This window comes from Coturnix japonica, chromosome 2, assembly GCF_001577835.2.
Source record: "Coturnix japonica isolate 7356 chromosome 2, Coturnix japonica 2.1, whole genome shotgun sequence".
Taxonomy (NCBI): domain Eukaryota; kingdom Metazoa; phylum Chordata; class Aves; order Galliformes; family Phasianidae; genus Coturnix; species Coturnix japonica.
In genome coordinates, this window is record NC_029517.1 from 84501290 (window position 1) to 84528534 (window position 27245).

Below are 27245 nucleotides of genomic sequence, written 5' to 3' on the forward strand. Positions count from 1 at the left end.
ACATATATATATATAGATGTGTATATATAAAACAACCTGACAGCACTTTCTTCAATCAAATTATAGTACATAAAACTGATTGTTTAATTGGAATAGAGCATATGTGTCTCGTCCTTGATATGCTTCCTTGACATGTCCTGAGAAACAACTAATGAAAATAATTCCTCTGGTAATCATGGCAATCAGTTTCATAGTGGGAACAGAATGCAAGGCCTGCTCATGTGGTAACAAGAGAGCTGATTTTTCTCCCCACATTTTCAGACATTTCAGGGTATCGTGAGAAGTACGTACATATTTGATATCACCTACAGAAATCTAAATATTCATGATAGACAAAACTTATTCCCCGCCTACAGGTATGCCTTCCAACTTATTCGCTCATTACCAATTACAAACACACCTACTACATTTCACTTTTGAAAGACATCTTCCAAAGACAGAAAATTTCCATTGAGATGTACTCATCATCCTTTTCAAAGTGAACTGATGCATACATCAGTTCACACAAGGTACAATGTGCATCTAAATCAGAAATCTGAGAAGGAAACAGGGAAAAGCAAAGAAAGGCTGACCAGAGACAAAAGACTAGAGCTCAGCTTCTGTATCATGTCTGGCCCAGCCATTGAACAGGAGACCACCAGCCAGGGAGACAGCCCAGGTTTACTTGCTTGAAGAACAGGGTTTCTTTGCTTCTTAAAGTTATTCTTGCAGGCACTGTTACTTAAATAATTTGCAAATGGTAAAACTTCTTAGCAGTCCTAAGGTTGGGACTTTGCTGCTGCTCATGTGAACACTGGCAGCTCTTAGGGGCATTTAGGAGACGTATGCTGACATTAATAAAAAACAGAATTTATGCCCCAGGAATTAAAAAAAAAAAACAAAAAAAAAAAACAAACTTTAAGGAAATAACTTTATCTTAGTACATCTCAACAAACAGCATCAGTTTGCCTCCAGTATCCTCCAGTATTGGAGCCTGACTCAAAAACCACTGGTCCTCTATGGCAGTCAGTGAACCTGCTTGGCTCTAAAGGCAATGCCTGCAGTGCTTATGCTGCTTGTTTAACTGGCAACATTTCATTGAATCCAGCTGCAGTCAGTGGGCTACAGCGAGGACCTAAATATATCACCAGTAAGGATAGTCTGACCTGCTGATGGAGATGGGTAGGAAGACCCTGATGTCAAATGCACATTGTGACAGAGCCCCTTGACAGAGCCTTCTCTGGTCATGCAGAAACCTTCACACCAACACAGTTTCATTTGTTTCAATCACTTTCTTACAACACGAATGCTTGCCCTCCCCTCCCACCCCCCTCCCCCCACCACCTCCATCCTAAACATATTGACAGAAGGAATGGCAAAACAAATAAATAAAGACTTAGCCTCTGCTTCAGGGAAGCTGCCTCTCCAGGTTCCCATCTTCAGGGTGGCCGGGCTGGAGCTGGTAGGCCTCAGTTTTCATGGCAATTGTGGGTGTGGAGGTGCACGCTGCTCCCTGGCCCTGGCGGCAGGTTCCAGGCTTGACTGTCTCTCTTGGCCAGCCACCCCTGGCTGTCATTGCACGAGGCCCGAGCCATAGCTGAAGGTGTAGCTGCTGGCCAGTGAGAGGGACTGCTGGTGCTCCTCACCCTGCTCCGAGGTGTAGCTGGGAAATGTCTGTGCCCGGGACACCTTTGTTGAGCCCAGGCTATGACCTGTGGGGAGTATGAAAGATATGTCAGAGAGACAAGCCAAGGCTCAGTGCTCTGGTTTGAGGAACCTTGCAAAGCAGGACTTGGATGCTCCAACACAAAGTCATGGTGCTCTGCATGTCTTCCGCTGCTTCTGGTGGTGCCATGGTGTCCTGGAAGCAGACCTATCCCATTTAAGCTGGAAAGAAGGGTTTTGGCAGCTCCCATATCACGTGCAGACAAAAGATGACCAGATGAGGCAGGAGATCCCCTACATATATTTCTTATCCCCTAGATATATTTCTTAGTTAAAGCTGATGCAGAACTAATGCACTTATTTATCTGAAGCCCTGCTTAAGTGGTAGAAGTTAAATGGAGATGGAATGTGCTCATATAGCAGAAGACTAGTTGATAAAAGGCTATGTGAGATCTTTTTGTGGTTAGATTTGAGAATTTCACATAATCATGGCTTGTTTGCTCACAGTCAGGGAGATGGAGAATTGTTTGTGAAAAGACATTAAAGAGCAAATGATGTCAAACATTAGAATAATACTTCTATGACTTGCTTCTGTACTTTGTTCAAAATTCCCTCTTGAAACTGAGATTTAATTAGTAGCTAAACGTTACATTCCATAGCATGCATCTTCATGCAAAGTATATTCTCCATATTTTGGAAATGTGTATTTAAATTTCTATTCAAAATGGTTTAAGAGATTGCTTTCTAAAACATTCTTTAATCCATTCATTATATGTTGGAAAACAAAATACTATTTTTCTGTTGAGCTAGTAAAGAACTGCTTTAACAGAGCGTACACTTGTACACTGAAGAATTCAGCTCACGTTGAAAGGTTCCAAAACAACTAGCAATTTTCTAGAATGCCTTAGCAGTACTCGTATTAAGAATACTGTTGACCAGACTTGGCAAAACTTTGTCATAACTGTTGTATCTGGAAAATTTTGCCTAAAACAAGTTACTGACTGCCTCATGAGAAAAAATCACAGTTCCCCCAAAAATGAGTCTATACAAACAGTGATAGAACCAAGAGAGAAATAAAAACTAAATTAAAAACAGAATAAAACATACATCTCAGTGACACTGGAGACAAATATAACAACAGATGTAATTCCCAGTGGCATGGTAATGGTCATAAAATCCCTTACATAATACAACCAAGTGGAATGAATTTCATATGCGTATTTTTACTGTTCGTTTACTGGGTAGACATTGGCTATCAAAACTTGACAAATATACCAAGTTTAAACATTTCTGTTTCAAGAATCTTTTGCATCAAATCGAATTAGAATGTATGGTGGCTGTGAGATCTGACCTACAAAGCAAAAGCATTGAAGAGCCTGTTAATACTTTGGCAGTAGTCTTAAATGTTGTGTTTTGAGCAATTTTAGACTACATTAAGTACATAAAGCCTTCACGCTTCTTTAATTTGAGAACTGCAGCAAAATTCCTGTTGACTTTTTTAAAAAAAGTTTAATTCAGACAGAAACATTAAGTAGCACGACCATTGGTTTTAACCTTGTGAATCAATTTTTTCCTTCTCAGGGAGTTAGAGTCATGCTTTCTTTTTATCCAGAAGCAGGAATCATATGTTTTTAAATAGTGAATTATTGATCCATGTGAATGGCTGTGGATTTTTTTTAATACAAGTAAAGATAAATAAAATATGTTGAAGTGACACTTTCAGTCCCTTTTTATATCTTTTCCCAAAATGTAGAAGAAAAACAATCAGTCCTCGTGACAGTGAGCAGAAGTAGACAGTAGTTACTCAATCGAGTTCCTAAACTTAGGTCATATAGCTTCTTTTTAATTCCCTGCTGTAGAATAGTGCAGTTTTATTGCAGTGATGAACAGTACCTCTACTAAACTTATTTCTAGATAAGGTATTAAGGCAGTCCTTTAGATTACTGAAGATAAATTTGAACCTATTAAGGTTAAAAAGGAAACTGTGTTCAGGTCTTCCATTTCTTGGATGTACACCTCAGCTGCTAGCACATCCCTGTTCTGTTCTTTAAAAGAAATTTTCAGCTGCTAAGTCTTACAACAGGACTCATTTTAGCCATTCTGTAACCAGAGGGGCTGATAAAGACAACAGGTTCTCCCCTGACTGCTAGGATATGTAAGCAGAGATAGAGATAGTTACAGAGCCTAAAGATTAAAAGACACACTCAACAGCCAAAATATTTAAGAAACTGGCTCAAGCCAAAAATCTCAAGACCACTCTACAGAAATAATAATGAAAATAATAGAATACATCAGTTCAAAAGACACAAGAAAGTGATGGGTAAGAAAATTTTTGGCTTTTGGAAAGAACGGTTCTATGCAAAATGTTTGCTTTGATCTTATTATTTTTTCAAAGAAGTATATTATGACATTTAAATAAAATTGGTAAAAAAAATAGTCAAATTGGTTTATGACTTCTAAGTAGTAACATTCAAAAAATCAGAACCTTTTTATAGGATTTAATTAGCATATTCTAATTTGAAATTATAATAAATTCTTTTATCTGCACTATTATTGAAGATTATATATATATATATAATATATCTGATATCTGATAGCTATCAATCTTATGGAGCCTTGGCCATTGCAAAGTCTCCACATTTATGTTTTATGTCAGCAGTAGGAACTGTAAAAATAAACAAACAGAAAGTTTTGCAGTAAGGAATTCCAGTTTTCTAAGCTTCCTGCTTGAATAATATTTTCTGTGTCATTTTTTTGGGGGACTTAACAGGTTAAGAGGGAGGAAGGAGAACTCTTCTTGAGGATTTTGTAGCTTTTTGGTTCCACAGCTGTTTTCAGGAATACAAAACTAACTCTTCTCTACAATTCTTCTGAAGTCAGAATAGGAGGAATTTGATTACCACAGTCTTTGTGACCTGAAGACACCAGCAGAATTGGGTAAGCTTTTTACTGTGGCTTATGTACAAAATGTATTTTTGTTTCTGTTCTAGGACAGGACCTTGGTAAGTAATATTCAGTCTACTTCATCCCCTATTTAAACTTAGTCTCAGGATCATAGAATGCAATGAAGCTGTAGTTCAAAGCAATTAAGTATGAATGATTCATAAAGATAATTTAATGTAACCTGGAAAATTACAGCAAAATTAGATTTTTCCTGATCTTAATTATGTTGGAAGCAGAGCCAGTGTATACCAGGATCTTATTTCATGACAGTGCCTATTTATAACAATTCTTCAGAGGAAAAACCCGATGGTTTCCTAGTAACAGCAGTGATTGATGTACATACAAGTAGATCGATCACTACTTCTAAGAGAAAACTTGCAGTACTCAGCTAAATTAAAAGAAAAAAAAAAAAAAAAAGAGATGTGGGGGTAAACTGTAAGAGCTCCCTTAGTGCTCTTACACATGTTTCTTTCTCTTTCTGAGATTCAGAATTCAAATTCTTCTACCAAAAAAAAAAAAAAAAATAAAATTACCCTCAGAGTTGCTCAGTTGTGCCACTGCAACTGTCTGAAAGGCTGCTTTGTAAAATAAAGAACTTTGGTCATCTGGCTTGCAAGAGAGTCCTACAAACTGTTGCACTGGCACAGCAGAAGAGCAGGAATGAGCAGCCAAGGGGAAGAGAGGGCAGGATTTTTTCTCAGATTGGCTTTGGTTCCAGCTCATTTGCTTGGGTACTGATGGCCTTTGAGCAATACAAAACCAAATTCAGGGAAACAGAATTGATGCCATGCTATTCAGCTCTCCAATGCAGGATGACTTTAAAAGCTCTGTAGCTAAGATGTTCTATGATGTATGTGTAAATTCTTACATTACAATGATTAAAAATTAATTGAAACAGAGACTCCTGTGCATCAGCTTCTGCTGCAGATCCCTCTAAGTACCTCATATTAGATAGTTACAAGATGAAATAAAGAAACAGTCTTTTGCAGCTGCACAGAAAGCTTTCTTCTGGGATTTCCTAACCCCTGAACAGATGACTTTACAAACAAAATGGTTTTCTTCTAATGTAGTTTTACTTTTCTAAGTAATAATAACACACTTTATCTTTTAAAATAAAACTTGGCACTTCCATTCCCAAGATTATGAGCACAAAATTGAAGTCATTAAACTAAAGCCAATTAGATATGTAGATATTTTGGATATTTGTACTTAGAAGAGGCTGAAGGCAAAAACACTTTGTGTTACAGAAAATCATCACTGAAAAGAAATTTCAGTCAATATAAGCTGAGACCAAAAACAAAAAGAAAAAAGAAGAAAAAAAGGGTGAAGAGCTTGCCCCACTGTAACGCAATCTCTGCTTTAGAAATATCTGCTGGAAAATTCTGGAGTTCTCAATGAATAGAACTGTCCAGAAAACAGTGAAGATGAGGTTTCATCCAACAAGGATGGTACAAAGAGGTGGAAAAAAACCCAAGAATTAGCTAACAGATGTTTCAGGGATGAACAGTTAGTAAGATATATTTGTTTCTTTCTCACAGAGTTCTCACTGGACAACAAATGCAGCTCTGTAGCCAGAAAAGTTCATAGAACTAATACTAGACTTTAATCTAGATTTGTGTCCTCTAAGGGCTTTTCCAACAGCTGTGAAAGCTCCTGAGTAATATGAGAGGAGGTCCATAGATTGACCTGAAGATATGGTTTCAGTGGGGAAGGACATCTTGTGATGGTTCAAGCTTTAGTATTCTTTGTTAAGACAAAATGGGGAGGGTGTTGTAGCTATACAGTGAAAGTCCACTAGGGAATGAAACTGCTATTGAAAGAAACTAAAACTGCTTATTTCCGATAGAAGCTTTTATCATTCTAAGACCTTTTGTTGTGAAGAAAGAGATTCCACATTTTATTTTGGATAAAGAAAATGGATCTCATAAAAAAAGAAGAAAAAAAAGTAAAGAAAAACCAACAAGCCTGCTACAATCAGAAATCAGTTAAGTGGCTATTATTGCAACAAAAAAGATACTTTCATTTAAGGCAGAAAATAAATGATTGCTGTTATCCTATTTATAAATTGATACTGGTTAAAATTCTGCCAACTCTCTGTATTGAATATACAGTGTCTTCTATTGAGCTATTGATGACAAAGCAGCTTTTCCTTTTCTGCTGTTAGATGATTGGAATAACTAAAGCAAAGTTTCATAGCAGGATGAACTGCTACAAAGCAAAACATTTATTTTGCAGTAACTATGTGGTTGAATTGGAAGGGCATTAATTGGCACAGTGATTATTGTGCTGTCAGTCACAAAAAAATTCAACGGAAGGGAGCAGATGGAAACTGAAAAATAGCATAAAGTACATTACAGCACATTGATTTTCATACACTCATTGAAAGTGAAACTGTGTGCCTCTTTCAATTCCAAATACATACACATTCTCCCTTGAATTTAACTGCTTTTGGAATTAAAAACGGTGTGGGCACAGCTGGGCTCCAATTTTTAATATTTTCTAAAACAATTTTGCATTTCATTTCATTAAATATTTATTTTGGAAAGGAAAATGAATGGTTCAAAATATTATTTTTGAAACATTTAAAATGTTACATAAGTTATTTTTAATTAAAAATATTTTTATTATAAATAATTTGAATCAAGATATAAATTGATCCTAGAAGACACAGAAAAATACATCAAGAGAATGTATATATTAAAAAATTGCATGTGAGAATGATCTTGAATTTTAAATATTTAATATTTACTCTCATAATCATTTTAATTTTGTTTAGAATTTTAAGTGAAATGAATAATATTTTTTGCTAGCATCAAGATCAGTCAGTACCTGAGTAGAATACATGTGATACAGAGTTCTGTCACTTTCCAGAACTGGAAGACTGCTACTTATTTTAATTCTTTAGCACTGGAATGAGATCACACTCTAGAGAGGAAGTAATTTTACTTGTGGAAGTGGAAAAGATTGTAAAACTGGCAGTTTAAAACAGATAAATTTACTGGGAAACTGTTGATCACAGCCTGAACCTCTGATTAACCACCTGAGGCAGGCAATGAGTCAGTTGTGGGAGCACAGGTGAAGGTAATTCAGCTGTGCTACCAGAAGGAGTGGAGCCTGGCTCCACCTCTGCTAGATCTCATTTAAGGGCTGACTAAGGCAGGACCTTTTTCTCTGGGGATTGCTCCTTTGTGGAGTTTACTGTAAGCCTTTGACATTGGTGAGCGTTTTCCATTTATCATAGATTACCTTTCTATAAGGATAATCTTTCATACAAAACATTTGATTAATCTCTGTTTACCTATTGACTGTATAATTGTATAACTGTACAACAATATATATAATTGTCGTATTTTAAGGAAGAAGTTTTCAATGATGCAATTTTAGCATGAGAATACAGGAGGCTTATGATAAATATATTTCCAAGGCAGTATTTTGAAACCAAATAAGCATGTCCCTGTTTCAAAGCCTACAACTAAAGCTCATTGCTTTTTAAAATTATGTGCAGAGAAATGAGAATGATTTCATCTGTACTTCTATCTGAAAAACCAAGTATTGAAAAACCATACTATGTTGGATCATGTCATTATTGTATTGAGTAGGCAGCAGATTAGTTGTTCAATAGATTAATTGTAGTTGTGTGTTGTAAGACAGTGCTTTTAAATACCTCATTCTTATATTGTATTTAAGCTGTGTTTTACATTCATAAATGTCCACTCTCTGTTCAAGACTACTTAAGCTCTCAGAAGATGGTACAGCTCTTGCAGTAGAAATATCAGAACATCAGCCACATATTTCACAAAGACAAATAGCTTTACCTTGCTTCTACTTTTAATTGATTATCTTTGTCCACTGGGCATTTTTTTTTTTTTTTTCCAATAATGAAACTTTTTATTTACAGCACCAGCTTTCTATGTCTTTGCCTGCTTATAAATGGGGAATGCCCTCTACTGAAATTCTCCATCTACTTGAATGTCTCACATTACCAATATTCTTTCCCCTTTTTATCCCTAATCCTGCAGCCAAAATATGATATGCATTTGGGAAAAAGTAATCTATTCTGCATCTCATCAGTTCCTGTGCTTCTCTGTAATTCAAGTTTGTATGCCTGCATGCCAGAATCACAGATTAAATGAAGTATCCAATCAGAGTGGCAATATGTTTAATCCCACACTCTAAGCCAACGTGCAGATAAGGACAGAAAGCTTGTACTTTGCCTCCTCCAATTGTTTTCCACATACATACTGCAGTGGTCTTTACAAAGATAAACTGATTTCTTTCTTGTTTTTGCACTTGTGCTTGAGCTACATATGAGAACTGCTTCCTTCTTTACCCTGTTCTCAGTTCAGCTCCTTGACTTCAACAAGTTGAAGCATAAGCATATTCTCACTTAACATAAAATTAGGCTATGGTCCAAGTTTGTTTCAAAACAGAGTTTGCCAGATGAAAACTGTCAGATAGAAGGCTTTTCCAATTTCAGTTTCAAAGAACTCTGCAGAAGTGAAATTTTCTGCAATGATGCTTTGGTTATCAATCATGAAGTATTTAACAGGGAAACCTGTTCTAAGCAAGCCTTGCAGTAAGCAAGAAGTTGGAGCAAATTACTTCCAGGGCATCTTCTATTCAAACCTATTCTTTGATGTGACAATACTTCATTTTCAGCCATTTTGCTTTCTGAAAAGAAATGAACTACTTTGTTTTAAATCACTTAACAAAAATACCCAGCTGTTTTTCATAGCATTCTAATTAAGAGACTTGTGATTTATTTATTTATTTATTTATTTTGTTCTGAATCACTACCCATATGATACAAATTGTGCATAGTAGAAAGGTGACTATGGACAGAGCATTTGTTTCATAATGAAGGTTGTGACCTCAAAGAAAAACTTCTGAAAGGAAATATGTGCAGTTCAATAGTGAAATGCGTTAAAATAATCAACAGGTTACTTAAGATTCCAAATACGATCTTAATGAGCACCCTAAGAAGGCCAAGCACACTGTGCAAGGTTGCTAGCATTCCCAGTCTAATTTATTATTTTGGCCACGGACTTAGTCTACCAGCAACAAATATATTGCTCATGAGCTGCAGGAATAAGGTTTATTATGAGAATAATAACTTTGTTCCTGAACTCTATGCCTGTCCAAATTAAAGTAAAATTATTTCATTTACCTCAAAAGTAAACAGAAACTATGCGTTTTTTACACAAAACGTAAGCACTTTCATTGAGCTCAATACTGAATTAATTTTTTAAACAGAAACAAAATGGAGAGATTTTGTGTTAGCAATACTAAATATTGCTAACTTAAATAAGAAAATGGAAGAGATAAAATTACTGTTGGTGACTATTTCTTTTACTTCAAGAAATGTTTGAACAGAGTAACAATGCTGAGAAATGACAATATGACAGGAAAAAAAAAAAAAGCAAGAAATAAGAAAATGCTCTGGTCCTAAGTGCATATGGGAAAGGCTAAAATGGAGGAGTGAAAAAATAGCTACGGAAAGCTCAGTTAAGAAGAAATTGATTTGTCTTTACACTTTGCCTTATGGGGACATAACAAGCCAGCAAAATGAACCACTGGGAAAAATTATCCTTCTAGTGGAAAAATTCATAAGTGAGGAAAATATAAAAGCAGTGAAATGCAAATGATAGCTGAAGTGGCATGCATTACTTTTGCTTGAGTAATGAATCATTTTCTGCCATCTTTAACTAGGTTAAGCTCTAACCTTGGCTGTCTTCTTTTGCTTCCTATATAAAAGAATAGCAAGTCTGAGACAACAGATTGTTGATCTCTGTGCAGAAATGAATTTTGGGTATAATTTTCTTTTCCATCCTTGAAATTTATATCTACCAGAGGAATTGAAAAAAAATCTATGAATGTAGTGTTATCACCTTGGCTTACCAGTTTGTTGACTCCCCGTTGATTTTTCCTGTCCTAAAAATATTTTTACTGCATTTTTATCAAAGCAGAATGTCCAGTAAGAATATGGTATTATCACTTACCATGTTAAAAAAAATGAGCCTCTGCATCTGCCACTGATTTAACATTGAGCATCTTACTAAAAATGCTATGCAAAAATGCAAATTTTTACACTGCATATCAGTTTGATTGTATAGAGTATCTCACTGATAAATATTTATGGCATTTCAAATCATGTTGACATATCCCCTTGGATTAAAAAACCCCAACAACTACAAAGACATAAAGAAATTTTCTGAAACTACAGAGGTGAAGTGAAATAATGGATTTCTATTTTCATATTAGAATATCTAAAGCAAAATGAAAAAAAAAAAGCCTAATTGACAAAAAATGTTTAATGTAGGAACACTGCCTTTGAAAATGGAATGCTACTGAAGGCTGACTGATAAGAACTAATCAGCATTGTTGGTGTTATAGTTCTGTTGATCTTTAGTTTGGCCATTGCTTGATAGTATTTTCATTATAAATGCTATGTTCACAAAGACTTATAACTGGTCTATAAAAATTGCCATAAAACGAAACTCAGTACGTGAGGTCTGAAGCCAGAGAACAAATCTGGTCTGACAGGATTGAGTGTGTATGATTTTCACCACATTTTACTCTCTCAGTAAAATACAGTTTTGACTGGAAAAAATGGAGAAAAAAAAATAGTAAAGCAGTACAGTTTACATTGCTTAGCATAGAAAAGGGGAGGGATAATGGATTTACAGCACTCCAAATAGATATCTATTCTACAAATATTAATTTCCAAAAGACAATTTTATCATGTGAGTATTATGTGAGGTCTAAACATGCACAAAACGTGAAGGGTTTTAGTGTGAGTGTGGTGGTACAGCTTAGCTGTTCATTTGTCTCTCCCAGCATGTTTCTTGGCACACCCGGTAAGTGACAGAAATGTGGAGGTAAACAGTAACAAAACTAACCCTTACCAAAACCCAAATCTGAACCAACCAACACCAGTATCCCAACCCAAACTCAAAACATGCTCAATTTCTGCTTGGCTTTCATTGTGGAGTCCGATGTTCCCCAATTCTGGACTGTTCAAAGGAAGGAATGTCCAGCTGTTAAAACTGGTTACAGTGTATAATCAGAACATGTGTTTTAGTGTCAGTTACGTCTTAAATGACCTTAGAAATTTTTTGCACTGCATCTTTGTTCTCATTTGAGCTGTGTTCCTCACCTGCTCAAAAGCTGCTGAAATCACCAGCTGTTTTGACCATATACTTCCACCTCCATTACAGGCTCACCCTGTTAATGCATTTCATTAGTTAGTTGAGGATGAACATCTGTTCAAGCTCCAAAGAAAGGAAAAATTCTTGGACTTGGTTGAACTTCTGTCATTTAAGGAACACTGCACTTATGGTTTCTTTGAAATAGTTTTTTATGAAATACTCTTTTCAAAATATTACTTAGAGGACTTGGAAGTTATTTCATGCTACAACCAGATAGTAGATGCCATATAGAAGTGAAAATATTGTGTTAGCTTAATTAGTTCTCTGGCAATGATTAAAAAGCTTCCTGGAATATGCAGAGAGGAAGATTCATCTCTTGAGCAGTTGTAAAGAAGAAAGCTAATTGTTTATTCTAACAACAATTTGAAATTATAGCCTTGCCTTAAGCTTAATTAATAGGGCTTGAGCCTTCAGGCATTTTATGCAAGATGTAAGGTTGCGTAAGTCCCCTTGAACTCAGTCTGCCCTGGGAGGTGGTGGAGTCAGCAACCCTGGACATCTTCAAGAAAAGGGCAGATGTAACATGAGTGAGATTATCTACAGCAGTAACAGGTGTGAGCTGATGGTTGGACTAGATGATCTGATTGATCTTTCCAATCTTAATGATTTTAGTATGAAAACAAGACTTCAGCTCTACAAAGAATGAATTACCAAGAAACTGTAACTGCAAATTCAGAAATGCTTTAATATGCTTCCCTTAAAAAATAACTGAGACATTCTGCAGAATAACACACAATTAGAAGTCTGTAAATGAAAACTGCTTCTTTATCCAAATAGGTCATCAGTGCTAAAACAATGAAAGCATGATGATAGTTAAAGCTAACTTTTAAAAGATTATCACAGAGGTATGTTTTCATCTCATAGCCACATTACAGAATTTTTTTTAGTGTGTGTGTGTGAAAAACTTTCTGCTACCACCTATACTGCAAAATCTCATCTTATGTACCTGTAGAAGGAGGAAAATAGAAGAGTTTTCAAAAGGAATTGTGAAACAAATAAGCTTACACACACAAGAGAAAATAATTCATTTTAGATGACAATATCACTACATATTTAATGCCTGTTTGTAAGATGAAGTTGTAACATTGTATCAAAAAATGTAATTAATGTTTTTCTACTAAAGAATTTTGCAAGCTGTTGTGTGTTTATTTTATATTCCAGAGAAGTAATGTAAGCTGAAATGGAAAAGATTGGCTAGAAAAAAATAAGAGTTGTTTTTCAATTTCTAGTACTTCTAAGATTTGGATATGTCTTAGTCACTGCTTCATTTGCCTGAAGCAGAATTTTTGAATATTTTCTGAAGAATAACAACTTAATGATCCCTGTAGTTTCACGGGATTTAGTTCAGATTTCTCATATTAAGCAGTGAACCCAGGCATGATTCACCAAACAGAAATAAAGAACCTTTCCTATCTATGTTATCTCAGGGCTCAGACACCAAGTTATCATGATATAACAGTTCATCTTGAGTAGACCAATTTGACATTGACATGGTAAAATCTAAGCAACTTGAACAAACTCAGCATTCTTATCTTAGAGGACTTCACCCGAGCTATCTCAACAGACATACTGCCAACTGCTAACAGGGTAACAGTTACCTGTTCTAATCACTGGTATTTAACTGAAGGTCTTACCATCTCCATGCTCTGTTCAGTGTCCAGACAAAGAGTTATTATTTTTTTTTTTCCATGAATTAAATATTGCATTATATTTAAAAATACTAATTTACTTATGATCATTAAAAACACCGCCTCAGATTTCATTAAATTTATTTACTTTCATTTCTTTACTTAGCCAAGCATTCTCTTGAGATTGAATCAATACATATTGATCTGAATTACAAATTCTACAGTTCTCAGATGAGAAATACACACACTTTAAAAAAAAAAAAAAAAGTACAGAAAATTGATGTATGAAAGATAGGGCAAATGTGGGGTCTGAGAAATTCTCTAAGTATTAGGAAATTTGAGAGAACTAATTTAGGGGACAGATGCTCCAGATGACCAAATGTTTCCGTGACTTCTTTTGAGTCACTGGTATTCAAAGCCACTGGTCTTGGTAGGTCAGTTTATTATACAAATACTGGATAGACACAGCAGGAAAATTCCTAGTCTCCTTTTCACAGCTAGACTTCTATGCAGCCACTGAAGGCACTGGGAACAAAGGGAAGGCTTCTGTCTGTATTGACCCTAATAGCACTTTGAATTCTTTCTTTCCTTGCAGAGATTAGAAAGAAAAAGTATGTGGAAACAAGGCAGTTCACACAGCCTAAACAAATTATTTTCCTCTATAATTTATTCTGTAAAATAAAGAAGTTCATTGATTTTAGATTATATGAATTTAATTGGAATAAAGTAGACGCCTAAAACATCAATGAAGCACTCCGGAAAGTTAATCCATTTTTCATGACTCTATAAATAATTTCTTCTAGCTGTAAAAGCCTTCAATTACCCACTAGGAAATCAAAAACAATGGTTGTAATTCACTGAGGGATGCAAGTGATGTTCTTTTGCGTTTTCCCTGAACGGGAATTCACTGTGATTCACTGTGAGCAAGCTGTGTCATTTTCATCCGACTTGTGTAAAGCTAAAGGAAATGAGCTGAGGTAAATGTTAAAAGGGTGTCAAAGAATTTGATCTGCTTTTGTCCAGAGATGGAGGAGTATTTTTTCCTTTATTCTCTTGGATCGCATTAGAAACAAGTTAAGTTAAAGCACTTATTTAACCCTCCTCCCTCTGCTCCCACAGATAAGCAAATAAAGACATACAAAGAACATAAAAAACAACAGTAATATTAAGACACATTGGCATCACCATGCAGGTGTCTCCTCTCTAGAAATTTATTACTAACTCTAAATATTCCACCCTTTCTGGTCTATTTTCTCTCTCAGCTTACTGAAGATGTTTTTGGTATTTTTTGCAGCCACTCCTTCCATGAACACTCGCATTGCAAAAACCATAAAAGCAGTGCAGCAGCAGTGCTTTCAACTGTTCTTAGTCCTAGCAGACTTGCAGAGAGTACTGACAAAAAATAGTGGATTCTGGCAAATCAATTGACTGCTGAAAGCAAGGGGGGAAAGAAGGGGTAGAAAATCATCATTTCTTAAGTGATGTGGCACTGGATCCAGGACTGGTAATTTCTTTCTCCCTTTCATTTCTCATTTTTTTTCCTATTCCTCTTTTCCTCTTAAGTTATTAAGGAATGTTAGGCCTACTAGAATTTCCTATAAAACACACAGTGTAGGTAGATATTGTGGGAGGGCCAACACATATAGCATAATCGCTTTGTAGGTAACTCCTATTAAAGTTGATCCTTTTTCCTCTTATGTATGGACCTTGATGCGATTTTACTTTCGTCTTACCAGGGGTAATTGCAAATCTGGTCACTTGTCCCTTCTTTCACAAGCAGGATGTGAAAAAGAGAAGTAGCATAATGGACCTACTTCATTGTTTCTGAATGAAATCTGGATTTCAAGGCTTCATTTCATCATTTGTGTATGGCTAGAATTTGTTCCATATGGCTAAGCCATCCGGTGATTTAGACACTTTCAGCTACTGGCATCAGCTCAAAGGCAGGTGAAATTCATAGCAGCCTTTTGTGTACTGCTGCTCAGAATACACTAGACCACAAAAAAGACTAAAATCAGCTTTGCCTTGTGTCATTCCACTGCCTTGGCTTGCTGCTTTTTGTGCTATTTCTATTCAAATTCCTATCATGTTAGAACAGCATACACTACATAAGCATACAATACGAGATGGTATTCTTGAGTTACAGCGCTGCTGAACACTGTAAAACTTACTGACTTGCATGTGAAGTTCTAGGTTTATTAGTACAGCTCTAAAAGGAAGGTGACAAATAGTAGAATATAAATAGCTTTCTGGGAGGACAAAAATGTGAATTTAGAGAGCTGGAGATCAATTGTGATTTAAACAGAAGCTGTAGCACAACTTTAGTAGAAATTACTCTGAATGTGCTGTGTCTAATGAAACATGATGACGTACTTTTATAATAAGGCAAAATGGCAGCTGGCAAAGCTGTGGTGTATAGGTACTGACTCTAAGTTGTAAGCATAAAGCCAAATTAAAATTAATAATATATTTTCTCTGTTTTTTGAACACATCAAAGACACTTTTAAGGGAAAAAGTTGCAAAATAAACAACAACAAAAAACAAACCACCAAAACAAAAAACAAAGAAACCCACAACAAAACAAAACTCAACAAAGCAACTAAAAAAAACAAAAAAAAAAAGTAAGCTTTTTTTTTTTCTTTGTTTCTTTTTTTTTTTTTTCCCCCCTCTGGTTACTTTCAACTTATCTCTTTACAGGGAGATAAGTTTTCCCTGCAATTTTCAGGAAAGATAATAATTAAAAATTACTAATTATAAGGACTTTCATTCATCATCCATTTAAACTGAATAAAGGAATGCAGAGGAGTACAGAGTGGTTCTTAGCTGAGGCCTTGAGCTACAATTACAATTGCTGAGGTGTGAGATAACTCCTATAGAACAGGTATGCTATTAACAACAAAATAAATATGATTTATAATATTAGAAGAACAAAACCAAAAAGTCATTATAACTCACATTAGTAATGAATGCACAATCCTGATTATTCAGGACATTGATTCTGCATCATAAAATCACCATATTTAAATTCTAAAGCTAGGACTTGCAGTTAAAATAATTTTCTTTATATAGTCTTGCAGCTGCAGACATGAGAGCTACTAATGCAAAGATGAGTGTTACATATTTCTCGAAGTGCATTGTGTATCACAGAAACAGATTTTACAACCTTTTAAGATTTCATTTTCTTTTTTATTCATGTGTGAGAACAGGGTCTAGGCAACAGCTACCTCCCCTTTTGCTTCATAAGGATGGATATTTGATGAACTAGAGGCAGCATTAAAGAGGCCTCTAAAATAGGTAAGAAACGGATACATAAGCTCAAAATGTCAGTCAGCAAGTACTCACTGCTGAAATCCCTGGCTTCTGAAATGTACTTTGAAAGGCAACAAAACGAAAATTAACGAAATTAAACAAGCACTTCTGCTTTTTAAACAGCCTCATGAGAACAATTATATGGTAAAAATGGAACTCTTCTAGGGCATGGAATCTGTCTGGCCATTTGCTTTAGAAGATAATCAGGAACTGACTTAAAAAGACAACTGGTGAGCTGTATGAATTTCAGAAGTCAGACTAAAGGCTTTCAGAATATATGCTTTGCTCCTATAAACGTGTTTTTCATAAGATATTCAGGAACTTTAGTAGAGACAACGAGCACAGGGACACTCAGTTTTTAATTCCTTGGTAGGGTAAGTAGCAACAACTCAGGTAGCTGTACTACCACAATATATTACAAAACCCTCCTATCACCTGAACCAAACAAAGAGAGAAAATACTGTTGTTCGATACCTTTAGAAACAGAGGCACCTCCCAATCAATATTAAACTGCTACTTTCCTGTGAAAATAAGGAATTAGTAGCAGCAAGGAGCATGCTGACAAACATAATGTTACTGTTTCTAGTAGTTACCCAGTCCTCTTCATTTTAGAAATCAATTGCTTTGAAAAAAGTAGCAAATGTCACAGTATCTTGCAGTTCCTTCACTCCAAAATTGCAAAGGAATCTGATGGGAAAGGGAAAAGGAAAAGAGAAAATTCTCCCTAGCATATGCTTGTATTTATTTATTTATTTTGGCCTTTAAGCGCTTGTGTTGTGTAAGAGAAAAAGTGATGTAATATCTATCGTGCTTTGACAGCAACACCTTTGTATGACATGGAGAGGAGAAAAAGGAAGCATTTTAATGTTTTAACTTGCAATCAAATAAAGAATGCAAATAGTGTTCTTCACCAAGATCAAAAAATAAAGGCATCATCTGACAGAAAGCACATCCCTCCTTTCACAAGTAGGACATGATTAATGCTTTACTGTGCAGTACGCTTTGACCAGAGACTTCATGTCTACTGTAATCACTTTATTTTGCAATGGATCCATTCTTTTCAGTTCTTTCAGCGTCAGATTTTTGCCTAACAAATTCTAGTATATATGTATTTTTTAACTTACCAACTAGAAACCAGTGAGTGTAATTTCAAATGCTGAGCCAATACCAAACCAAACTACTAAAGAGGATATGTCCCTTGCTTAACCCACCTGTAATGCAGTAGGTGTAAGGCTGGGAAGTTTCCAGTCTTTTAATCTTTCTTCCCAGAACATCACACAGGGGGCAAAACATTCTTTTCATTATTCTTGTAGTAAAAGCACTGCTCTACTTCTGGGTGATCAGAGGTGAGGCACAGTAATGGAATACAGTCCTTTTTAGCAAGACAGAAAGCATGTTGCCAATCAGAGCGTTTTCTTATTTTCCTCCCATTAGTATTACCTTCTGTATCTAGTTCCTGCCTCACTGGAAATTATTAGAGCACAGAACTATTGCAGCAAGCTTTATTTCTAAATTAAATGACAGTAAATGTGCATATGCAAAAGATAGGAGGACTTCAGCAAATGGTGCTGGCTGATGTATTCATTAGCAGCTTGTTCCCTGTGACCAACTCAACTCTTTTTTTTTTTTTTTTTTAACTTATTTCCCTACTGTATGCAACATTTGCAGTTATTTATCAAGTTAAGAGGTCCTTCTTTTTTGAAAAACAATCTCCAGATGCTAGTCTTCTAACAAATTGCTTGAGTTTGCATCGCTATTCATTTTAGATGACAAAATATTTATCTATTCAGCAGTTACATGAAAAGGAATAACTTTACCCCTTCTGGCAAGCATATTTCTTTGCTTATCTTTGAGAAATCTTCTGAATACTTAAAATTCAACAGAATTCAAACATATACATTTGGTCTGATAGATGAAAACCAACTGATATTTTTCCACTTGTTTTTGTTCAACTTAACTGAATACAAATTGAAAAATTGGGCAGTGGTACATGATAAAAGAGGACTGTCTGTCCCCATTAAATTTGAAGAAACATTAATGTTAATATGAAACTTAAAATACTGTGTTTTTAACTTGTATTCCCAAATCATTCAGGTATTGCAAAGAAATAGTTGATGATGGAAAACTGAATTTCACTAAGAGTTCATATGTCTTCTCCTTCCATATCACATTAATTTGTTTTTTAACTTTACCAGCAATGTCATGTCTATGTTTTCCACTGAGGGTTACAAAGTAATCTGTTTTAAAATATAATGCAATATTAAGAATCTTAAAAATATTCTAAAACATTTTGAATATTTTTAAATTTAGCTATATACTGTTTTATTTTTCACATGCTTTTTTTCTTTTTTTTTCTTTTTTCCCTAAGTTGGCTTTATTTCATATAAACAGATCATGTGTCAAGTGAAAAAACCTCACTATTATGTGCTTCTCAAATGGCTGTACAATCAAAGTGGACTCAATAAAGAAGGATGCTTTATAGAGCATATACTAAATATTATTGAGGGAAATGAAGAGAAATATATTGAAGTATAGCAAGCTGTGACACACCGTTAACCATTTTATGGCCTGTAGTGTGTCTTGATGGAGTTCTTTGGCTTAGAAAGTCTAAATAAATCCTTTTTGATAACTACTGTGTTATCAGCTGGATATCAATCATTGCTTCCTAAAAGATTTTAATATCTAAGCTACATTCATCACAGCTGCTATCATGTCACAGCACTTAGCAGAATGTCCTACTGCCATGTGAGAAGTCAGTACACCCACTGAAAACTATGAATATTAATTAACTGTATTACAGTGCAACTTTTTCCATTCAGACAAAGAATTGTACCATTTGGATATGAAGCATCTGGATGAACATGTTTAATTTCCTGATAAAAGAACAGTTATGTCTCCTTTTCATTACGCTGGCCCACAACATCAGAGGTGAATGTTGGTAGTATGGCAGAAGAGGTTAAACCTCCCACCGATATCCCATTACATTTTGTTGGTGTGTGACAGATGGCAGCAGAAGTGCAGTCTAACAAAATGGTGTCTGACATGGGGGCGCATTGGATGTGCCAAAGAATTTCTCCATGCATAAAAAATGGCACCCACTGGCACTCATTGACACTTGTTAAATGTTCCTGGAGACCAAACAGTGGATGTGAGCACAGTGAAAGTTGGACTGTGTGGGCAACATTTTCCTAGCAATAGTGTCATCATAGCAGCTGTGAAACAGAGGGTTACCTCTGCTTGTGCAGACTTTTTTATGAGTGCACCATGCAGATTCTAGTTCATCACTGGCAAAAAAAAAAAAAAATAAAAAAATCATAGTTAATGGTGGTGACAATGTTGAATAATGGCATTTTGTAACTGCAAATTTGCTCTATGAAATAGTGTTATTGCGCTCTTTGTATCCGTTGCAGTTTCTGTGGAAATGAAGGCATTACTTTTGGAATGACTCACATATAGTTCACATTTTGCTACACTTTTTTGCTGGCTATATTTTGTTGACAAACAACTAGCCCAAAAGCTTGATCTGATTCAAACGTTCTTGATCAGCTGGATTATTTTGCTTTCATCAGCAAAGCAACACTAAAGCAAAGTGCAGCTTTTAGTGCAATCAGGCATTGCTTCCATCTCTACCACAGTAGAGTAGCCTTTCCTTTTTTTTTTTCTTTTTTTTTTTTTTTTCATATCTCCTACTTAACCAACAGCTCTTAACAACTTCTTGTGATGTGTAAAACCAAGTTCACCTTAGTGTCTAAGCAGCACCAGTATGAACACTTCTACTGTGCACTGCCCCATGATGCTGCAGCTGTGCAATTTCCACATCTTCCAGGGGGACTGCTTCCAAACTTCACAGAAATTGCTTATGGGTTTTGAAAGCACAGGCTGGTTTAGGGGCTGTTTCCCTCCACCCTTTTCCCCCCTCCCCACCCAGGGTTTCCAGTCTCACTTATTTAGCAGTGCACCTTGCACAGCATTGCAACCTGCTTGCCCCACATGCCCTTGGGACTCAGTGCAAGTGCAGCATCAACAGCAGAAGAAAACTACAGCCTAACCTAGTAATTGGGCTGCTTTGCAATGCAGCCAGCTTTCTTTACACCATGCCCTGCATAGATAATTGGTGTGACATTTCATTTCAGCTGTCTCTGGGTGAAAACACTCAGGCAGAAAGCTCTTTCTTCCAGTGTGTGCCTCTGACCTTGAAAAAGAGGGCAATTATAGTTCATGGTTCAGGGTGGGCACCTTTCCCAGGGTGGTCAGGAGTGACTTTCACATGCTCTATTACTCTGTTGAAAATGAGGCATGATGGAAAAAAGAACAATCATACTTCCTGCAAATTTCTGCTGTCAAATAGTTATATGCAGGTAAAACCTGCTAGTCATGTAACTAGGTATGATGCTTGTGCTACTTATCCTCCTTCAAAATCCACTGTCAAAGCAGAATTGCTTTCCAGTTGTGTGGCACTTCAGTTTGTTTATTTCAAATAAACAAACTGGACATGTCCGTAGATTAACATCGGCCTTTGAAAGTAAAAATTGTAGTTCTTGCTGCTGTTCTTCCTTATATCATGTCTGTTCTTCGTTAGCCTTCCAGAAATTGTACAGCTTGTAGAATGATAAAATCATTTAGTTTGGAAAATACTCTGAAGATCACTAAGTGCAACTATCAGCCTTATCAACCAAATGCCATCACTAAACCACGTCCCATAGAGCCATGTCTACACATCTCTTAAATACTTTCAGTGATGAGAACCCTGACATTTCCCTGGGCAGCTTGTTCAATGCTTGATCATCCTCTCCATAAAGAAATTCTTTTAAATATCCAATCCAAACTACCCCTGGCACAATCTGAGACTGTTTCCTCACATCCTTTTACTTGCCACCTAAGAAAAGAGACTAAATCTCCTTTCAGATAGTTGTAGAGAATGATGAGGTCTCCTTTCAGCCACTTCCTCTCTGCAGTCCCTCAGAAGATCCTCTAAAGTTTTTTTTTTCTAATGTCTTCACCACTTCGTTGCTCTTCTCCACACTTATTCAAGGTCTGGTGTCACAGTGAACAAATACAAGGGTACAAGCACTTCCCTCATCCAGCTGATCACACTATTTATGATGCAGGCCAGAAATAACCTTGGCATTCTAGACACCTGGGCACACTGCTAGCTCACGTTCATTCAGCTGTCAACCAAAATTCCTAGGTCCTTTTCTGACAGGCAAGTGGCTTTCCAGTCATGCTTCCCATGTCTAAACCAGTTGCATGGTGCTGTTATGACCCAAGTGCAGGACTGAGCATTCAACCTTGTTCAATGACGTGTGATTGGATGTGCCCACAAATTCTGCCTATCCGTATTCCTCTGCACAACCTTCCCACCTTCCCACCTTCCCACAGATCAACAGTACTGCCTAATTTGATATTGTTAGTGAACTGGGGATCATTCAGATCATCAATAAAAATGTTAAACAAAACTCACCCAAGTACCAAGACCCAGGCAAAACCATTGTTTACTGGCTGACAACTGGACTGAACACAATTCACTTTGACTCTTTGAGCCCAGTTGTCCACCCATTTCTTCACCCAGTGAACTGTGCACTCATCCAAGCCATTAGCAGCCTGTTTCTTTAGGAGGATATAATGGAAGACAGTGTAAAATGCTTTACTAAAACCAGGTAAACAACATCCACCTTCCCCTCATTTACTAAGTTGTCTTCTCATAGAAGGAGATGAGGTCAGCCAGGCAGGAAGGATGTCACCTTCATAAAACCATGCTGGCTGCTTCTGAACATTCAACTGTTCTGTATGTGCACGTGCACACAAGAGGATCTGTTTCACAATCCTCCCTGGTCCTGACGTTGCACTGACACATCTGAATGTCTGAGGTTCAGTTTGTGAAAGACAGAACTGTTTTTCTTTTATTGTCTCAAAGTTTGCTTTCGTGAGGCCTTTCTGATGATAAGACTCTGACAGGCAACTGCTAACTATCCAGGAGGGTGAATGGTGGGTGTTATCGTGCCATCCCTGCTTAGGACTGCAAAGATAAGCAGGAACAAGACAAGCAGTCTTTTCCAGGGGTGCTGCTGGGAGGAGCAGACCCCTGCAGAAGGTGGTAAATCTTGTGTCTGGCAACAGAGACCTCCAACCCTTGCTGGCTTATCTGTGGGACAGGAATGTCAGAAAAGTTAGTTTTAAATCATTTTACAAAGAAGTGTTTGTTAAGAAGAAGAAAAACCCCCACCGAAATGGGGGATAAAAGACCCTCGCTAAACTGGGGACTTTGGAGACAAACTCCCAAAGACATCTTTGACGGAGAATTCCCTGAGGGGAAAACTTTGTCGGAAGAACCCCCGGGACCGGCTTGCTGCGGAGCTCCCTGGCTGTCTCCCATCCCCTGCGGTGATCAGACGAGTTCCTGAGATCCACGGACCTATTGTGTACCTCGCTGGACCCACGGTGGTGACTATATCTCTTTTGCTATCTGCAAAGACTCCTTGCTTACATTTCCTACTTTCCCTATCGCCTACCTTCCCTTCCCCGTCTCCCTAAAAAAAACACCTAGGTCTTTAATAAACTGGTTGGACCAACATTTGAACCGTTGCTTCTTAATCTCATGCCGGGTATACACATATCAAAGAACCTCGCCTCCCTCCTACAAATTGGAGCGAGACACAGTTACATACATTAATGTGTATCTTGAATTTCATAAACCTATGCTAGCTGCTCCTGATCACTGTCTTAAATGTTTTGTGCAATGGAACTCAAAACGGTCTGCTCCATAATATTCTCTGGTTTCAAGGTCACACTGACAGTTCTGAATGATGAAGGTATATTTCCTTAAATTGGTTTGCACCTCAAATTTCTGAGAGCAGTAATCTCACTTCAGAAGAAATCTCAGTTTAAAATAGCATTGTGGGGGCTTAGAGTATAGAGAAATTCTGTAAATGGCATTAAAATATTGATCACAGCGTTAGCAAAGATATTGTAGCCTTATAAATGAGATCTAAGTAAGCAGAAGAGTTGTACTGGAAGCTTTTTTTTGTTTGTTTGTTTGTTTGTTTGAAATCACATTTACCATTGTATAGGCAGCATCAATAAAGGAATGCAATCTAAATACATAAAAATATTATTCCTACTAACCACTTTTACATTAACGATACCATAAGATCAGTGAGATGCAGCTGAATAAATAGGTAACAGTTAAAGATTATCATCTTTTTAACTGAGACGACCCAGTATTGTCTTTGAAGAAATAAGTACCCCCCTCCCCAGCATAAAAAAGCAACTAAAAAAATGGCCTCAGCCTATGAATGTTTATAAAATGTACAAAGACAAGCTACGCTCACCAGAGGGCAAAGCAGCTCTTTCTAGTATGACAAAGGTTCTGTTTTATAAATATTCATATATAGGTACAGTGGTTAGTCAGATTTTCTAAAGCTCATAAACATAACAGTAACAAAAATGGCAGCTAAGTTATTTCTAAGTAAGTGAAACAAATTGAGCTTCTCAGAATGAAATGAGAGACCTATAGGAAATGCCTTTAAGGTTTAAAGCAGCCTAGCAGCATCTAAAACCTTTATTTTCTTTATTGTTGCAGATATCTGTAAGAACAGATGGTTTCAAAAAGATGTGTTTCCATTTAGGCTTCTGTTGTAGTATATTTATGAGAGTGTACAGTCACAAGACATATGCCACCTGGCTTTGAGCTGTGATTCATTCAGCCCCCAAAATGTATTAAGTGAAAATCTTTCGAAACATTGAAGAAGCTGCTGGAATTTTGCATCAATAAAATTTCTTCAGTTTAAAATAATCTCCATTCTTTCAGTAACAACACTTACACCTGATATTATGTCTAGCATAAGCGGGTACAGAAGAACAAAGTGGAAATAGTTCCTGTAGATACATGAGGTAGCCTCTTAGTTTAGGGTTATTAAAAAGTAGTTGACAAAGATCAATGAACAAATCTCATAATCCATATGAGTACTCAAAGAAAATAAGTTCATAAAATCTAGTCCTGAAGTCTAATTTCCAGATACAGATCTAGTACATGATCCATAGAGCTTATTTATTCCCTTCTGCAGAAATCTATATGTCTGGATATGTGAACTGTTACATAACATTAAACATATTGAAGGGCCACAAATTCATTTTCAATACATGAGGCAGTTGTTCCTTTCAGTTGTAGTCTTTTGGACAGTGATTTATGGATTTATTTATTTATTTTTTTCCCTGGTATAGTCCTTCTAGAACAGTGAAAGGTACTGGAAAATTAAAAGAAGAGACCTGTCATTACTCCACTCAGTGGCTGATGACACATATTCTAGGCCTAAAGCACATTCAGAGTGGTCCAATGTTATGGTGAAAAATACTGTTTTGTATCTGTACTGGTTGCAGTTTCTATGGAAATTGGGGCATCAAGTTCTGGAGAATGATTTTCATCTAATTCATTAAAAGATTTTTTAGGTAAAGTGCCAATACTGTTTTGAAACTTGTTAAATATATTTATATTTGAAAAGAAAAAAAAAAGGAAAAAAAAAAAAAAGTTTGTTTCTATTCTAATACCAGATAAGTGTATAGACAATCCTTGTTAACACCAGACTCACACATGGGCTGGTCCTTTGATTGATTAGTCACATAATGACCTTGTCATGGTTAATTACACTGCAGGTGATTCAGGACAGATTCTGAGCTCCACTCACTTAAAATAAGCAAAACAGTAATGACAGTAGTATTACATATAAAATCATAGCTGTGCATGTATAATTGTGTAACACACTGCTTATGCTATAACCAAAAAATTATACAAGATTCAGGGACAGAACTTCGCACTGCTTTCCAGATATATCAGTCTAGCCATAGGTATGTATGGAAATAAATAACACATTTCAAACAGAAGCATAGATATGATCAAGCAGTTTTAAAAATTGCAGTTTGGTTTTAAAAATAATCATCCAGATCCTGAATTCAAATTTCCAACTCTACTTTGAGAATACAGCACTACTTCTAATTTACTTGCCCATATCTCCAGCACATACAACAACTGTTGCAGATAGACATCAGACTGATGTGTTTTGTGAGTATCTTCACTTTAGAAATTGAGAAGAAAAATGGCCCGTATTTCATACTACCTGCTGAATAGAAGAGAGTACCTTCTCTTCACTCAGATACTACATGTTCAGAATGCTAATGGAGGTGCAGATTGCTTTTATAACCACAGTATCAGCTGAACTCAACACTACTCTGCCATAGGGAACGGACTAGGGAGGATTACATTTATGGCATGTTTCTGGGAGCCTGGTAAGTAAAAAGCACATCTTGAAAAAGCTTTACATATCTGTGCTACGTCTCTGCTGTCACCATACGTTGTCACAGCTGGTGGCTGCAGAGGGATCCAATTTAAATGAGATTCCCTTGATACAATAATGTATATCATGGGGACTCTATTATTCTTCCTTTCACTGTGATAGCTGTCTAGCTGTCATTTTGGCAAAGAGACTCTCTTTTCATACCTATAATCCAAACTACCGTTTTCTTAACTAGGTAACTCACGAAGGCAAAGACTGCAACCATGCGAAAAGAATGCTATTTTCCAATACTTGCTCACTAATAGCCATGATGCTGGTCACTACCTCACTGTAGAAAGGCATATAAAAGATGAAGGGCTTGGGTGTCATTTAAATCTGTCTTCCCTTCATCCCAAATCATTATTTTTAGTGTCATTAAACATACCACATTAAACTTATAAAAACTGAAATTACAATTGAATGCATTTTCTTGATGCAGGATTATTTTTAAGGAGAGCAGATTGTGTCCCAACTCTAGCTTACATCAAGAAAACTTTCAAAGTAACCCCAGTTCTGAAGCCACATATATTTAGTTATGCCCATAAAAACAAAAACAGCCTAACATAAATATGAAATATATGAAATAGAAATATGAAGATTTATCCACTGTGTATACTTCCAGAAGAAAGATGAAAAGTCTGAAGGCATATTTACTAAAAAGCATATTTAAAGTTATGATTTTCTAATATTAACAATGAGTTAAAATTTTGCCATCAAATATCCAATATTGCATAAAAGTACTAAATAACAGCATTTCTGTAACCATTTTTTTAGTGTATCATTAGGTAAGCAAGAGGAATCGTTAGAATGAGTCATGAAATGGAAAGTAATTACTGGTAGCATCGATGCTTTCCCTCCCTTTTTGCTTGAGAGTAATAGGGAGCTGGGAACACACATAAAAATGAAGTGCTAAATTGAAGCTGGGTGGAAATGAAATGAAGCACATTTTTAACAACTCAGGTGGCAACTCCACAGCAGTTTAAAGCAGGAATATTAAACTAAGAAATGCTTTGATTCTCTAAACATGCTCCAGTGTTTAGGTTTATATTCACAACCCGTAGAAGAAAGAATATTTTAAATTCCTAAAATTTTCAACATAAAACTGTTGCCCCATCCTGCAATTACATTAGAATTACTGAAAATAAGGCCAGCACTGTAGGTTTAATATTGCTTAGCAAACAGCAGTT

At 36.2% G+C, this 27245-nt stretch overlaps 1 protein-coding gene across 1 annotated transcript in view; it reads right to left on the reverse strand.

Moving 5' to 3' along the window:
- Positions 1-1318: 1318 nt before the first annotated feature.
- Positions 1319-27245, reverse strand: part of DOK6 (docking protein 6) — a 249435-nt gene continuing 223508 nt past the window's right edge. Inside the window, exon 8 of the mRNA XM_015855138.2 lies at positions 1319-1691. Coding sequence (XP_015710624.1) covers positions 1552-1691 — 140 coding nt within the window. The 3' untranslated portion in view covers positions 1319-1551. The remainder of the gene's footprint in view (positions 1692-27245) is intronic.